This window comes from Osmerus mordax, chromosome 17 (genome assembly GCF_038355195.1).
Source record: "Osmerus mordax isolate fOsmMor3 chromosome 17, fOsmMor3.pri, whole genome shotgun sequence".
Classification (NCBI taxonomy): domain Eukaryota; kingdom Metazoa; phylum Chordata; class Actinopteri; order Osmeriformes; family Osmeridae; genus Osmerus; species Osmerus mordax.
In genome coordinates, this window is record NC_090066.1 from 12768123 (window position 1) to 12783050 (window position 14928).

Sequence of the window (14928 nt, forward strand, 5' to 3'; positions counted from 1 at the left end):
CCCTACTCTCTGGAAATTAGATGCACTGTAGCAGGATACCTCCGCCAATTCATTGAGACAGGTTTTTGTTACATCTGCCTATTATGCTTGCTTAAAGGTGTTGCACATAAAGATATTCTTTTTTAGTTGTGAGGTTTTAAGCATTCAAAGTTGCACATCAACCAGGCAAAAGTAAAAGGCAGGAAGCTTCCTGTAATATGTATTGAATTTAGATTTCTTACTCAGCGTCACAAAAGTCTTTGAGGGCCCTGCTTCGGTTTTGGACAGGATGGGAGGTCCCAACAGAGGATCTCCACATGGAGGTGGTCCATGGCTCGCACCCTCGATCTTCCACTTGTTTCCAGTCCCTGAAGTTGCCTGGAAACTATGACAATTATGCCATGTTCAGCTTGTCACTGGAGTCCTGCATATCAACCTGTGACACAGGTTTTGGTCTCGTCTAAGGCCAGGAATACACCGGGCTTGTTCAATTTGCAATATATATATTAGGAAGGTCTAGATCTAGACAAATGTACCATTTCATTCAACGTTTCGTTTTTGTACAAGGTTTTATTCACAAATTAAACACTCAGAATATTTTTCATTGTCAGGATTCATTCAATTATCAGATTGCCATGTCAAAGATACTATACTCTACCAGCAAGATGTGACGCATGCCTGACACACATTAGGTAAATGTCCCTGCCAAAACGGACTGAATGTGCAGTAGGTTGTACAGCCATGCGCAGCTCCGCAATGGCGGCCTGGTCTAATGGGCAGTCGATGTCTGGGACTACAACTCCACTGTCTGGATCTTCTTCAAATCCTGTGGCATCCCAGTCAATGTCATCAATCTGCATTCCCTAAAATGGAGAACAGATCATTAGAAATACTTCCAATTTTAAAACCCTTTAGCAATCGAATGGGTTCCAGGATCTGTGTTAAAATAATTTCTCAAGTAATGCAGTTGTCGGATTCAAAGAAAGTACAATGGTTCAATGCTTGCCGGCAAGGACACAAAATCTGATCGCAATACAAAGTTTGTCTGTCAGTATGTTGTGCTAGCTAAACTATTTAAGCAACACCATGCTAAACAGTCATTGGTTCATACACAGGCATGCAAATGTCCCATGGCCCTTCTTTCATTGGCTCCCTTGCATAGACCTGGCCTTTGACCTTTACGTGTGTGCGTGTTTACGACATGATGTCAAGCAAATGGTCACCAGACCTTGCGTCTCCACCTAGTCCTTGTCACACGGTATCTCCTTAAAACAACGAAAACCCCCAACATCTAGTCTTAACAAATACTCACCCATCCCCCAGAGTTATAAGAAAAGCCTAGAGTTTGTTAAGGGAGTCTCTCTTATCTACTGACAGAATGCTAAGCACAGTATCATTTTATACAGAATAAAAGTTGTGACATCTTCAATTTTTCCAACAGTCTGTTATTTCAGTGTGCTGACAGGGCTTATTGTAATTAGGCCTTTAAGTGAATTACCTCTGCAGCGTCTGGCTCGGTAACTGGATTCTCCATGAGACCCAAGTGGAGAAGCTGGTTTGGGGTCCGGCGTCTCTCTGTGCGCAGAGAGTGGTCATCCCAGCCTTAGCCTTTAGCAAAATGTTCAAGGTCCTGCTGCAGCCGAGGTACAAAGACAAAGTGTACACAGAACAGATGCAAACTGTCAGCAAGGTCCAGGAGTCCTTCATCCTCTAAGCTGTGCAGGACATCGTAGTAGACATGGGTCACTGCAGTCCACACGTCCCTCCATAGGCGTTCAATCCTTTAAAATAAGGCCATGATAGAAGAATCAGTTTGTACAACATAACATGAATCTAATCACGTTGGGACATTTTCTTTCTGTAGATAATAATAGTAATCTAAAAATGTATTTAGAATGATTCTTAACTCAATTGGATAAATGTCAATTGATCTGCCTTAATGTGTGTAGGTGTTTAACAGATTTCCTTGTCTTGCAAAGGCACACTTGGTCTACTGCAGCCTTGATTAATGATCCTATTTGAATTTGTATGCGTTAGACAACTTTTCTAGTGGGGACAAACACAAAGTGTGTCCGGCTTTACGATTCACACCTACATGTGTTAAGTTACAAAAAGCTGGCACATTGAGACAAGGCTGAGTTGAGTGTGCTGGTATTACCTCTGGTTATGGATGCTCTTTCCAGATATGAAGCTTCCATGTCCAGTTCTTCGGGTGGTGAACATTGCTCTAGCAATGTCAACATTCTCTACACCCTGATCAGCTCTCACCCTTCAAAGAGAAAGTCTATGATCTGTTTTGCAATAGTAAAGGACATTTCAAACATGCTGTATTAATTATTGAAAACACTATGACAATCACTCATCATAAATTGAACCATTTACAAAACTAAGAGGTGAGAAAAACTTTACTTGTAAGGCCAACCAAACATCATAACACCTTCCATGAAAAAGTCAAAGGCAGTGGCAGCACGGTTGTTGGTGGCTGTTTTAAGGTACATGATCTGTAGGGAAATAAAAATCCCAATTTAGAACATTGACTCATCAAAGTATGTATCAAAGATTAGGAAATGGTGCATAGATAATGATGAAACAGACCAAAAAATTAGATATACATTCTTGAACAGAAGATGTGACACTTAACGCAGTCTATAAGTTGCAAATAGATTGTCAAGATAGCATGTGTGTGAGGAATGCAAAATGATGGTTAACAGTCAGTAGGACAATGCATTAACCTCTAGCTTGTGCCCCAAATGAACAAATGGACAAAGAAAATAGACAAATTACAGTACCTTGCGTGAAAACCCGTCGATCCCACCAAAGATCACTATGTTGTATCTAAATAGAAAATTTAAAGCATTGTCACTATTTAGATATGTTATATCTGGTTGATCAGTAACAAAGCCAAGGTTTGATGTGATATACCTGATGAGTTTATGGTTTGTGTCTATGTGCTGTAAGTGTCTTGGTCCACGAACTGAATATACACGACGAACAACACAGCCCATGCCTGTCAACCTGTCCAAGATCCCAGCTGTATCCACACGGTGCATGGAAGCCTTCACTCTCTCCCACTGCACATGGTAGCCCTCTGACTGCAGGCACCCTTTCATAAGGCGGTAACCTGTGTGGGGGAGTCTTGACTAGATTGCCCTCACTTTACCGTCTAGTTCATCATCAGTCATGGTGGAATACTGACTTCTCACTGACAGGTTGAAGTCACTTATCCGGCGAAAGATGGTTCTTCTCGACACCCCAGTTACTTCTGCAATGCAGGTAGCAGAAAGGCCAACATCAAGCAGACTTCTTAAGTGTTCTTCTGAAACTTCAAGTATCAGACGTCCATTGGGTGTAATCTGCCATGTCACGGATGGTGAGGGTGAAGAATGAGTTTGCCTCATAAGCAAATGATAGAGATGTTCAAGGGCTTCACTGATTCCATTTGGCAGGATTTGGCCTGCTGCACTGAGGAAAGTCCTCTCCTGTGTGACCATATACTTTAAGTAGTCAAGGTCTAGCGGGTTGTCATTGAGGGCATGCTGCAGTCTTGTCATTAGCCTTGACGTACAATCTTGAACAAAAATGTCCTGTAATAACAAGATTCAGAGGTCAGTTACAGCATTACTTTGATTTTAAAAAGTGACATTAGTTACATTAAAAAACATGTAAAGTTGTGAACGCTTAGTATGATGCTTACCGGCTGCAATGTTGGTGTATTCGCCATGCTTAACTAAACATGAGCTGGACACACTGATCTCAAATGTTGGCTGGGAAAGTTAAGCGCAAAAAAGTAAAAAGATATGGATCTTTCACTCTAGAGTGTATTATTTACTGCCAGCTTTCATTTCGAATGAAAACCACTAACTACATTGAGTGATTTCGCGGCAGTTCCTTGCCATTTAGCTGCACATTGTCCTACTAATGCTAGGTTTAATGACTGGTCAGCTAATTAAATATCCGTATACATATTTACATTAAAAAACTATTCAACTTACTACGACTCTTATCCATATACTGGATACCTTATACTGTTAAGAGTGTGCTAACCGAATAATCTTTAAATGTTGCATTAAAGATACATGCCCATGGATATTTTGAACTACTTACCAAATGACTCACCATTGAAATCATCAGCGTTCTAGTTTTGTTCTTATTCGCTGACGTTCTTTGTGTGATAGACAGACGAAAATGTCCAATGATATTAGACACACAAATGGCTATATTTGATTGGCTTAGATGGTTTTGGGAGCAGTGTTCCCGCCTTCTTCTACGAAGACACAAAACTTTTTTTTACAAGTACACGAATCTTTTTCTTCTACGGAGACACAAAACTTTTTTTTACAAGTACACAAATCTTTTTCTTCTACGGAGACACAAAACTTTTTTTTACAATTACACAAATCTTTTTCTTCTACGGAGACACAAAACTTTTTTTTACAAGTACACGAATCTTTTTTGAAAGTTACAAATCTTTTTTCAAGTACACAAATCTTGCCTTCTTCTACGGAGACACAACTTTTTTTTGCAAGTACACGAATCATTTTCTACAGAGATCTTTTTTGCAAGTTACAAATCGTTTTTACAGAGCTCGCTCTCCTGGCACTAATTTCACGCCATAAAGAGCTTGCGCCGCATCCATATCTTTATTAGTCAGTGCATTAATTTAGATTGATAATCCTGGAAAAAATTTACGCGTATCCCAATCAATGCTTGTAAAATCAAAGCACTTTAACCAAAAACACAAACTGATGCCAGTAGAATTCCATGTCAGCGCGCTCTTCTGAGGTTGCCAAATAGCCACTCACACAAAAGTCCAGGTTTCGGACTCGGCACACAAGTCAGAATTGAGGTAGGCTAAGAAAACATTACAGAACTAACGAAAGTTTTTACATGATAGGCCTACCGATCATCTTATTTTGACTAAAATATAAAAACAATATTACATGAAGCTCAAAAAACACAGTATTTGCGCTCAAATGAATACGAAAAAAATGTGCTTGCTCGCATTAACTATTGATGTCGCTGCCAAAGCTAATATCAAACTTGCGTCCCTGAGCTGTTGTATAGTGGGTTAAGCAAGGGGAGTTTCTATAGCCGAGTCGTGCATTGTGCGCAGCAAGCTTGGAAGACAGAAAAGGGATATGAATAGGGGCCTGTGCCCCAGTAGAGCTTTATGTCTAACAACGCCGCTGTAGTCCAGGCAAAAGTAACTCATTTTGGAGCCAAAAATAGAACTAATTGGAAAACGTTTTTTTTCAGCATAGATCATTTCTATGAGGTGTCCTGAACAACATACTAAAAGTCCTAAGAAATCCTAGTTGAGGAAATATGTTAAATTCTCATCTGGGGTCAGGTGGCTGAGTGGTTAGGGAATTGGGCTCGTAATCAGAAGGTTGCTGGTTCGATTTTCCTCGCACGCAGCGACACAAACAACAATGGAGGAGGAGAGAGATGTGCATTTTCGAGTTGGAAATGCAATCGCTATTTTGAGTATTTGTCAGCTGAAGATGGAAATATCAAGGTTTGATGTAAACATTCATTGTTGTTGTGTACTTTACTGTTAAAAATGAACTTCTAATAAAGTGAGTGTTGGCAAAACCGGTTGTCATTTTTATGTTGAGGCGGCGGGGGCGTTGGATATGGATCTTTCACTCTAGAGTGTATTATTTACTGCCAGTAATGACTGGTCGTCTAATTAAATATCCGTATACATATTTACATTAAAAAACTATTCAACTTACTACGACTCATCCATATACTGGATACCTTATACTGTTAAGAGTGTGCTAACCGAATAATCTTTAAATGTTGCATTAAAGGTACATGCCCATGGATATTTTGAACTACTTACCAAATGACTCACCATTGAAATCATCAGCATTCTAGTTTTGTTCTTATTCGCTGACGTTCTTTGTGTGATAGACAGACGAAAATGTCCAATGATATTAGACACAGAAATTGCTATATTTGATTGGCTTAGATGGTTTTGGGAGCAGTGTTCCCACCTTCTTCTACGGAGACACAAAACTTTTTTTTACAAGTACACAAATTTTTTCTTCTGCGGAGACACAAAACTTTTTTTTACAAGTACACAAATCTTTTTTGCAAGTACACAAATCATTTTCTACAGAGACACAAATCTTTTTTGCAAGTTACAAATCGTTTTTACAGAGCTCGCTCTCCTGGCACTAATTTCACGCCATAGCTCTTGGCCATCATGGGCAATGTCAATCATCCCCTCCAGCATGTCCTGGCAGGACAGTCCAGCAGACTCCGTAGCGGGCGGCTCAACACCCTTCGTTCTCGGACTGAGCGTCTTAGGAGGTCCTTTGTCCCAGCTGTCATAAAACTCTAATACACTCTAATACATACACTGGTTTGCACTATACATCTACAATATAAATTGTATTTTATCTACACTGTACATAACTTATTGTATTGTCTGTTTGTATTGTACCATACTGTCTGTACATAGTGTCTGTTATTATTGTAAATATGAGAGCTGTGAGAGACACCTGAATTTCCCCACGGGATTAATAAAGTACCTATCTATCTAATAAAGTTAAAACTCAAACTTTAGACTTTACTGGGGCACGTGCCCCAGTAAAAAGGGTCTAACGACGCCCCTGGACAGCACGCAAATGACTGTAGTGACATTCACTAACACGCATGCACTAAAACCTGAAGTTGTGTACTTAGAAAGATTTTGGCCAGAAAAAAAAACAGACTCTGATACCCTCGTCCATAAACTGCTGCTTTGGCTGTTCTAGATGTGGCCACTGTGACACTAACCTATGATAGACCACAGGCTCAATATAGGTTTGATCTAGAACAGTTGTTTTCTTTTTTTGTTGTTGAAAATTCTATAGGTTACGTAAGGGATAATGCCCGACGAGGTGTACAATATCACCTGATAATGGACGATGCGGAGGCGTGAACCGTCCGACGTATAGTGATATTGTACACCTCGAAGGGCATTATCCCGCTTATACCATCGTCACTTGCCAACAATTTTTTTTACAAACATTAAATGTTTTCATGCGTTTTGCCCCAAAAAATGTAAAGTTTTTTTACGTTAGCCAACTCTGATATTTTATAGTCCGCTCAGCTCATAGAACCAACACCGGATTTCCCTTGGCTGAGCTATTAGCCTGAAAGCTAACGTTATGCTAGCAAGATTCAAAGGCAATAACATTGTGTACGGTTGACAAACAGTAAATATGATTTTACAGTATGTTTGACAAGAAGATTAGCTAGCTAACCAGCCATGTCACTGTCCCAAAATCAATTTCAACATTTTCACAAAGTATCGGCCATATACTAGTACTAGGCTACAGTACAGCCGCAGCCTGAGGAGCGAGTTGAATAGCAAATGGATGTGAGATGACCGCATCAAAGTTGACATATTCTCCAAACAGAAATTATAATTTGACAGTATGTTTAACAACAACTAGCCAGCTATCCAGCCATGTCATTTTCCCCAAATCAAATAAATAATTTTAAGAAGAAAATAATCGGCCATGTGTCGAGTTGCGGCTACTGTCCTGTTGGCCGCAGCATGTCTGAAGTAGATTGACTAGCGAGGTGAAGAGCGAATGGGATGTGAGATGAGCGGTTACGTGACACTGACATAATAGATTCAGAAAAGTAACATTTTTCAAATTGGTTAAAATAAATATTCAAGTCACTCATTGTTGGAAATACAAGTTAGCTTGTTAAAGTCTTTCAAAATTGTAAATGGAGGCTTTGACTGCGTCCCTGTTGTTATGGTTACTTATTTCAGACACTTTGTACAGGCATAGACATATATACATAGACGCCCCATTGTCTGCGTCAGAACGTTGCTGCGACGTGCCAACTCGCCGCCATCTTGGGGAGGTAATGACTCGCCTGTAAACAAACGCAACGTTCAAGTGAACAATGTAGCTCCAGTTTATGAGGCCAGTGGTGCTTCGTATTGGACTGTACGCCTGTAACATGTTTCGTGCCAGCTTTAACATATGGCAAGCGTCCATCTTTACAAACACCCTCTCACCAGTCACTGGATGTGGGAAAAATGTTTGTAAAGGCTCACAAGGGTCTGCCTTTAGCTGGCACCCAAGCTGATTACACATGCTGATATTGGAGGCATGCCCATCCATTGTCACACACATGACCCTTATTTCACGCTCATGCAGTGCCTCCAACGCATGAACCAGCAGGACCTTCTGTGTGTCAGGGGACACAGACTTGGTGAGGTAATAGGCAATTGGAGCCTTCCAATGGCCTTGTAGGCCAACCACCATTAACACGAGGGCCTCAGTGGCAACATCAGTCTCATTTATGCCATCCCCCATATCCACAAATCCAGACATCTTCTGGGTATGCGGATTATACTGGACATGCTTTTTGATGGCCATGGCATCCAACATGAGCGCCACACGTCCATATTTGACTGGATCTGCCTCTTGTTTTTTCCTCAACATGTCCAACATCATCGTGTTGAGGCCAGGCTTGGCATCCACAGAACTCATCCACCTTTATCAAATGAAAAAGTAGTTATATAATGTATTTGAACCAGTCATTTTAAAAAGTGCAATTAAATGACATAACAAATACCTTTGCAATGTATGTGGATGTGGTAGGTGAATGTGGAGAGACTCTCTCAGATAAGCGTAAGCTTTTGGACCATGTAGGTGGAGAGTGAGGGCAAACTCCTTCTGGTCTTTGCTGTACTCATGGCCCTGTTTTGACAGGAGGCCTATTGGAAGATCTGAAATTCAGTTAGCACAGACTAATTGGTAAGTGCCCTTAAAATAATAAGTAAACTTTTTGGTACCTAGAATGTACATGCAGGAAATCCAGTTACAAGGTGCATATTTGAACTCATGATGTTGCAGTTATTTTCTTGTTACTCTTCTGCCTTAGATACTACTCTGTTGGGTACACCCCTAAGATATACATGAAGTTCAAAGTTTAATTTTACCTGAGTAAAAATCAAGCCTTTCTTTAAGCTCTTCATTTATGAGGTTCTTCCCCCTGAGATCCTCCAGAAGACCATGCAACGTTTTTTTTGCCCTCCGTTCTCGTACCTTTGTGTTCCTCATATCTCGCTCCAGACTCTCCACCCTAGCCAAGGCTTTACTGAATTTAGTCTTCAGACCAGTGGGAGATGCAGGCATTGCATACAGATGTTCCTAATAGAAAGAATGATGAAAATGTTTTGAGTAATGTTTATATCACATCACTCACAATCACAGATGCTTGATGCATAGCTAGTACACATACTCACATTCACAACATTAGGTAGAGGTTCAGGCTCTTGCAGACAACAGTCCACTGACAGGCTCTCTTCAGCCTTCCTTGAGGCTTGTGTTGTCCTGGTTGCCACTTGCTGAAATGGAAGGAAAAATACTTAAAAACAACTTGAACAGGTTTAAGTATCTCACAGTGTACTATACATTACATCTTTGATTCCTAAACATAAAAAAAAACTAAAAAAAACACTTTTCACTAAAGTGTGACATTGACTTGCTCTCAAATCCTTACAGCCTAGTGATAGACCTACTCTTTGGAAAATGAAGACTGTTGGCTTAGCTCCATCTCTAATCCTGACAATCTGACCTGTCCTGTCAATGTCCTCCTGCTTAAAGTGCTCACTGCAGAGCACGGAGTAGTCACTGGCTGAAAAATGTTCCCTTCTAACAGCAAATTCCCAATGCCTCCTCAACTCCTTCTCTTTGGGAAACCTTCAAAGTGTGAAAAATGTTAGCTACAGTAGCCAGCTAACTACAGTCATATTCATAATATCAGTCGCCCAGCCGAAACGCACAGCAGGGATTCAAGTTTTCCCATTGCAAACCATGTATGCTATATAATTAACGACATCCAAGTAACAGTAGATATATGTATATATATACATATATATATATATATATATATATATATATATATATATATATATATATATATATATATATATATATATATATATATATATAGCCTATATTTTTTTGTTAGGCCAATATTGTCTTCTTTTGACAAATGTTAGAATAACGTAAAGTTAGGCTTGGCTCCCCATGTCTATTAGCTAATAGTCTGACTCTGGTAGCCAACTAACTGTCAGTTAGCTCTCAACATCGATCATGTTATAATGGCAAAATACAACCAGAAACAATTGTTCAGACTTACTTGTGAAAGGTTATTCCACGAATTCTTGTCGTTATTGTTCTGCTGTTTGTACAGTCCCAAGCTGCACAACACTGAGGCATCTTGACTTCATGAGTTTACGAATGTAGCAAAAATGTAACTCTACAGAGTAACGGTTTTGTGAGTGAGTTGAGTTCGTTTGTCTTTCTTTCTTTTTAAATTACCGGTCTCGCGAAATGACAGTTAAAGTTCAGATTCATAAAATGACATGAGAACACATCAAGAAGTGCACGAACCATAACTGAAACACTGTAGAACCATGAAATACCAATTTATTGCCATGTATCTTTTCCCGAAACTCCCATCCAGACACATTGTAACAAAAAAATTATTACCTTCCCAAGATGGCGGCGAGTTGACGCGCAAGCCAAGGACCAATGGGGCGTCTATGTATATATGTCTATGTGTACAGGCTCATATAGCCAGCCAGAAAAGACAGTTTTGCTGCAATTACGTAGTAGGTGTCCGTATATCACCGGATAATGTACACCCCTGCAGCCAATCAGAATCGAGTATTCACCCACACCATGGTATAAAACACAATATTCAATGAATAACCTATATTGTCACATTGAATTCAGAATTCCAATGAGTATTTGAGAAACTCACCCAAAGGGAGGGTGTTTCCAGTTAAACAGCTTGTGCATTTAATTTGTATTGTACAGGGGCGGTTGTATACTTAGACGAACAGCCTTCTTGCGGTTGGTACGGTGCAGCAGTCGGCTTGTGTCCTGAGGACGGCCGAGGACTGGTTCTTTCGCAGCCATTTTCTGTCCAACCAAACGGCCGTTTTGAGAAGGTAACCAACCAGGGCTTCATTGCAGGTTTGTGTCGGGCTCCGGCCAATGATTGCTAACCGGTTTCTCGTTAGCTCGAATGGAAATGTTCGTCTCTGACAGATTTGTATTTGTCGTCTGTGTGAATGAGCAGTGAATGGCAGGAAGTAGGTAATGGGCGAATTATCGCAAAAAATATTAATTACACTTAAGGCCGAGCCATGTCCTGCTCTGCGCTAACAGGCCAGAATCGTATACCAACAATGGCAGTTCTGAGCGCAAGCTGTCAGACTGCTTGCAATACTAACTTTTGCAATGGATAGCTTACAAGAAACGTTTGTTCAAGTATTGATTATCTGCAACAGGTAACGTTACACAATACAATTATTGGCTAGTTTGCCAGCTAGCAAGCTTTGCTAACTAGCTCGCCAGTATTGACTGTGGTGGTATGTTTGCGTTGTGCTCTGAAATGATAGCTTAGCTTATTTTAGCTAACGATACCTTTGTTGACGCGCGTGAACTGCAATGCGAAGTGACTTGAGATCTTTTCATAAACCATCTTTTCACGCTATCAATCCATCATTGTTTAATTCTAGCTATCTTATTGGTGCCTTTTTTCACCATTTCTCATACGTCGAACTGTTATTTATCCAAAATTTCCCACAGCGTCCTATTTACAGTACCAAGTTCCTCGCCTGTCGCAGCTACATCGAGCTAGCTAGCGTAGCTCACTAACAACTCTTTTTGAACATGTTCTTGTAGTAGCTAGCTAGCTTGTGACATGGACGGAGACGGCTCCACGACAGACGCCTCTCAGCTGGGCATCAGTGGAGAGTACATCGCTGGAAGTCACTACATCTTGCAGTCCCCAGATGGTGAGTTTCCAAGGATTGTTTGAGTTCGAGTTTGTTCTGGCAGAGATGCATTTGTATTTCTTTTTTAAAGGAAGTGGCCTTAGTCATATTCACAGAAGATAAACATACTTTAATGTTCTGTTTGCATTCCTATATGTCTGGTGAAGATGATGGAGATGAGGGCTTGAATGACCATGATGATGGTAGCATCAAAGAGAACTTCCGGGAGCAGGACATCTATCTACCTATTGCTAATGTTGCCCGCATCATGAAGAATGCTGTTCCACAGACAGGAAAGGTAAAATGTGTTAGACAGAGCAGAAGTTGAGGTGTTGCCACCAGACATATTTGAATAGTTTCATCACTGTTCTTTCCTCAAAGGTCTTTGGTGGACATGTATGTGTTACAGATAGCGAAAGACGCGAAGGAGTGTGTGCAGGAGTGCGTCAGCGAGTTCATCAGCTTCATTACCTCCGAGGCCAGTGAGCGCTGCCATCAGGAGAAGAGGAAGACCATCAATGGAGAGGACATCCTGTTTGCCATGTCCACTCTAGGCTTCGACATGTATGTGGAGCCACTCAAACTCTACCTGCAGAAGTTCAGAGAGGTGAGCCTGAGTGAGGAGACACACCATGCACTGGTGTTTCCTGCACTGGAGCTAACTGACAACTTCCTGCTGTCTCCTAGGCGATGAAGGGGGAGAAGGGCATGCCAGGTGTGTCAGTTGGAGAAGGCCTGGGAGAGGAGCTAGCAGACGACAGCTTCAGTAAGTGGACGGGCGACAGTTTGTTCTGAAAGTGTTCCCAAATCTTTATATTTCTCTGACACAGATACTGCATAGGTTTTCCCGCTATCCTTGCTTATCACACCAAATATTGTGGCCATCGGGATTCTGTTGGAGAAAATATCCTTGTTTTCTGTCGTTCAGCGAACACGCTGCCTGCGGGCATCATAACGGCGGATGGACAGCAACAAAACGTCATGGTGTACACCACCTCATATCAACAGGTAAGCCCCAACACCACTGTTCCCATTAGGTCAAAAATGGCTCCTCAGACCACTACTGTATTTTTCGGAAATAAAAACCACGGTTTATAATCTGATTTTACATTTTTATTGTGGTGCGGCTTATAGAAAGTTTTTATAACAAAACAACAGTAGAAACACTCTTTTTGTGAATGCTATTCAACCCGTTAAGTAGAAGCGTCACACATATGTGATCGTTCGAATGCTGGTCTCACTGCATAACGTCGCATATATGCGTAGCCAGTAAAACCACCTCCCTGAAATCCGTTTTTGCATGTGTGGATGTCTGATAGCATGGTAGTAGCATTGCTACAAGTATTCTGCTCGCTAATTTAGCCCAGAAGCTAAGTAAAGCTAACTAGCTACCGTTTTGGAAAAATAACACGCTTTGGGGACCGTCAGAAATATTTAGAACTCACGCATCTAAAAGGTAAATATTAGTTAACTCCCGGACACTAGAAAACGTACATTCAGCACTTACTTTCGTTTTCGAAGTGTGTTACACAATGGCATGCTGTACTGCCCATACTTGTGCATTGCTTGGTATCATTGTTCCTGTATCAAGTGCGGCATATATTCCAGTGCGGTTTATACTCAGATTTACAAACACAAAGCTCCCATTCTGGTGGGGTGCGGTTTATAGAAAATGTGGCTTATTTTCCAAAACATACAGTACTGACCTGACTCCTCCAAGAATATTTATACATCTGCCTTCATATTGTTTTAATCCTTGTTGTCCCAATACTGGAGGATGTGCGTGAAGGTACCATCAAACTAAAACACAACAACTGACATGAACACACAGGATACTCCCAATGCATCCATTACATTTTTTGGGTTATGCTAAATCTTGAAGTAATTTAATCCTAAAATACATACCTTTTAATGTATCCCACACAGATCTGTTTTGCACCGTTTATGCTAACGTCAGCCAACATTTAAGATGCAGTATCGCTGTGTTAAAATTATGAAACCACAAATTGTTGTTTGTAAGTTAGTTGATTGAGCATGAGCTTAACAGCAATTGCCAGCATACAATTCAGAGTGGACGAAGAGCTTCACTTGTGGTCACCTCCTCAGTCCTGTATTCTTCACTCCTTTCCTGCCGATGAATCAGCCAAACGCATGTGTTCCTTACCTCCTCCGTGTTACTCAGACCAGTCAGTGCTAATGAACTTGCACGTGATTGTTTGTATTTCCACGGACATGATGCAGTAGTGATCTCACCCTGCTGTGTGTTCACATGTTGGTCTGACTCAGCAGATTCCTGGCGTGCAGCAGATCCAGTTCTCATGACAAGGCATCACCCTGGATGCTGCGGTGCCAACTGTGCCCAAACTGTCCGAGAGGTCACAGCGGAGCTCCTCTGACCCTGCTGCTGGTCAAAGGTCACCAACAGGACGGATAGGGAGGGGGTTCTGTGGTTGGGTGGGAAGGTAGCATTGACGGAGCCCTCCAGTGTACAATCTATGGAAGCCCGTTGACTAGGAATTGTAGTAAGAATGATAGATGTGGGGTACCTAAAGGTCTGAGATGGGGAAGTTATTAAGGCTTTATTTTAAAAGGCTGTTCAGGCCACAACTTAGTTTGCGGTCAGTTTTTGTTGTTGTATTTCCTACAAATTGCTCCAAGTTGGATGGGGGGGACATGTCCTTTGAAGCTTGTTTTGTTTCAGCACTCTCTAGTTGAACCATGAGGAGAGATGCCCTAGAATCATGCAATCCTTTTCTAAGTTGTGGAAAACTGAATGCCACATGCTGTAACATTGTGTAAAATCATTTGAATAAAAGTAGAAAAGCTATATTTGACCCATTCTTCAACTTTACATTATATTTATATTAATGTAAAATTATATTTTACTTACACATGTACCAGACAAGTATCTACAGATGTTACTCAATTTGAAGTTTCTCACTTTGAGAGAACCGACATAGTAGGGTCAATGTTTGTGTTGCTCTGAAGCACCAGTGTGGCTCATTGGCTCATACAATATCTGCTCCATATTCCCCCTGGTGGTTACATTGTCAAAGCTCATCCCTGAAGATGTATCATAACATCTGTATATTCACATGACAGACTGAATAACATCTGTATATATTCACATGACA

General features: G+C 40.9%; 2 protein-coding genes and 1 long non-coding RNA gene across 8 annotated transcripts; 1 reads left to right on the forward strand and 2 right to left on the reverse strand.

The window, feature by feature from the left end:
• Window positions 1-518: 518 nt before the first annotated feature.
• LOC136959910 (uncharacterized) lies at window positions 519-2194 on the reverse strand. Its single transcript, XR_010878800.1, has 3 exons — window positions 2138-2194; window positions 1478-1760; window positions 519-842 (listed from the first exon to the last, which is right to left on the reverse strand). It is a non-coding gene; the product is annotated as an uncharacterized lncRNA (long non-coding RNA).
• Window positions 2195-8924: 6730 nt separating this feature from the next.
• LOC136960423 (THAP domain-containing protein 6-like) lies at window positions 8925-10243 on the reverse strand. The gene is made up of 4 exons (XM_067254921.1): window positions 10147-10243; window positions 9524-9704; window positions 9254-9349; window positions 8925-9152 (listed from the first exon to the last, which is right to left on the reverse strand). The coding sequence occupies exons 1-4, from the start codon at window positions 10224-10226 to the stop codon at window positions 8925-8927; spliced, it is 585 nt and encodes a 194-aa protein (XP_067111022.1). The 5' UTR covers window positions 10227-10243.
• Window positions 10244-10772: 529 nt separating this feature from the next.
• On the forward strand, window positions 10773-14621 carry nfyba (nuclear transcription factor Y, beta a). Of its 6 annotated transcripts, none has more exons than XM_067254139.1 (7): window positions 10773-10988; window positions 11703-11815; window positions 11962-12092; window positions 12204-12401; window positions 12482-12560; window positions 12723-12802; window positions 14081-14621. In XM_067254139.1, the coding sequence occupies exons 2-7, from the start codon at window positions 11722-11724 to the stop codon at window positions 14114-14116; spliced, it is 618 nt and encodes a 205-aa protein (XP_067110240.1). In that variant the 5' UTR covers window positions 10773-10988; window positions 11703-11721; the 3' UTR covers window positions 14117-14621. The 6 variants fall into 6 exon arrangements, with proteins under 6 accessions (XP_067110240.1, XP_067110241.1, XP_067110244.1 ...); XM_067254140.1 differs by having other exon boundaries at window positions 10773-10963; XM_067254143.1 differs by having other exon boundaries at window positions 10774-10988; window positions 14084-14621.
• The last annotated feature ends 307 nt before the right edge of the window (window positions 14622-14928 follow it).

Excerpts from the sequence above, each read along its gene's own strand:
- LOC136960423 (XM_067254921.1), bottom strand. The coding sequence starts at position 10,226 with ATGCCTCAGTGTTGTGCAGCTTGGGACTGTACAAACAGCAGAACAATA. Across the intron at positions 9,350-9,523 it reads CAGTCTTCATTTTCCAAAGA|CAAGTGGCAACCAGGACAAC; the intron begins GTAGGTCTATCA and ends CTTCCATTTCAG. Across the intron at positions 9,153-9,253 it reads CTGAACCTCTACCTAATGTT|GAACATCTGTATGCAATGCC; the intron begins GTGAATGTGAGT and ends TCTTTCTATTAG.
- nfyba (XM_067254139.1), top strand. The coding sequence starts at position 11,722 with ATGGACGGAGACGGCTCCACGACAGACGCCTCTCAGCTGGGCATCAGT. Across the intron at positions 12,093-12,203 it reads CTGTTCCACAGACAGGAAAG|ATAGCGAAAGACGCGAAGGA; the intron begins GTAAAATGTGTT and ends TATGTGTTACAG. Across the intron at positions 12,803-14,080 it reads ACACCACCTCATATCAACAG|CAGATTCCTGGCGTGCAGCA; the intron begins GTAAGCCCCAAC and ends GGTCTGACTCAG.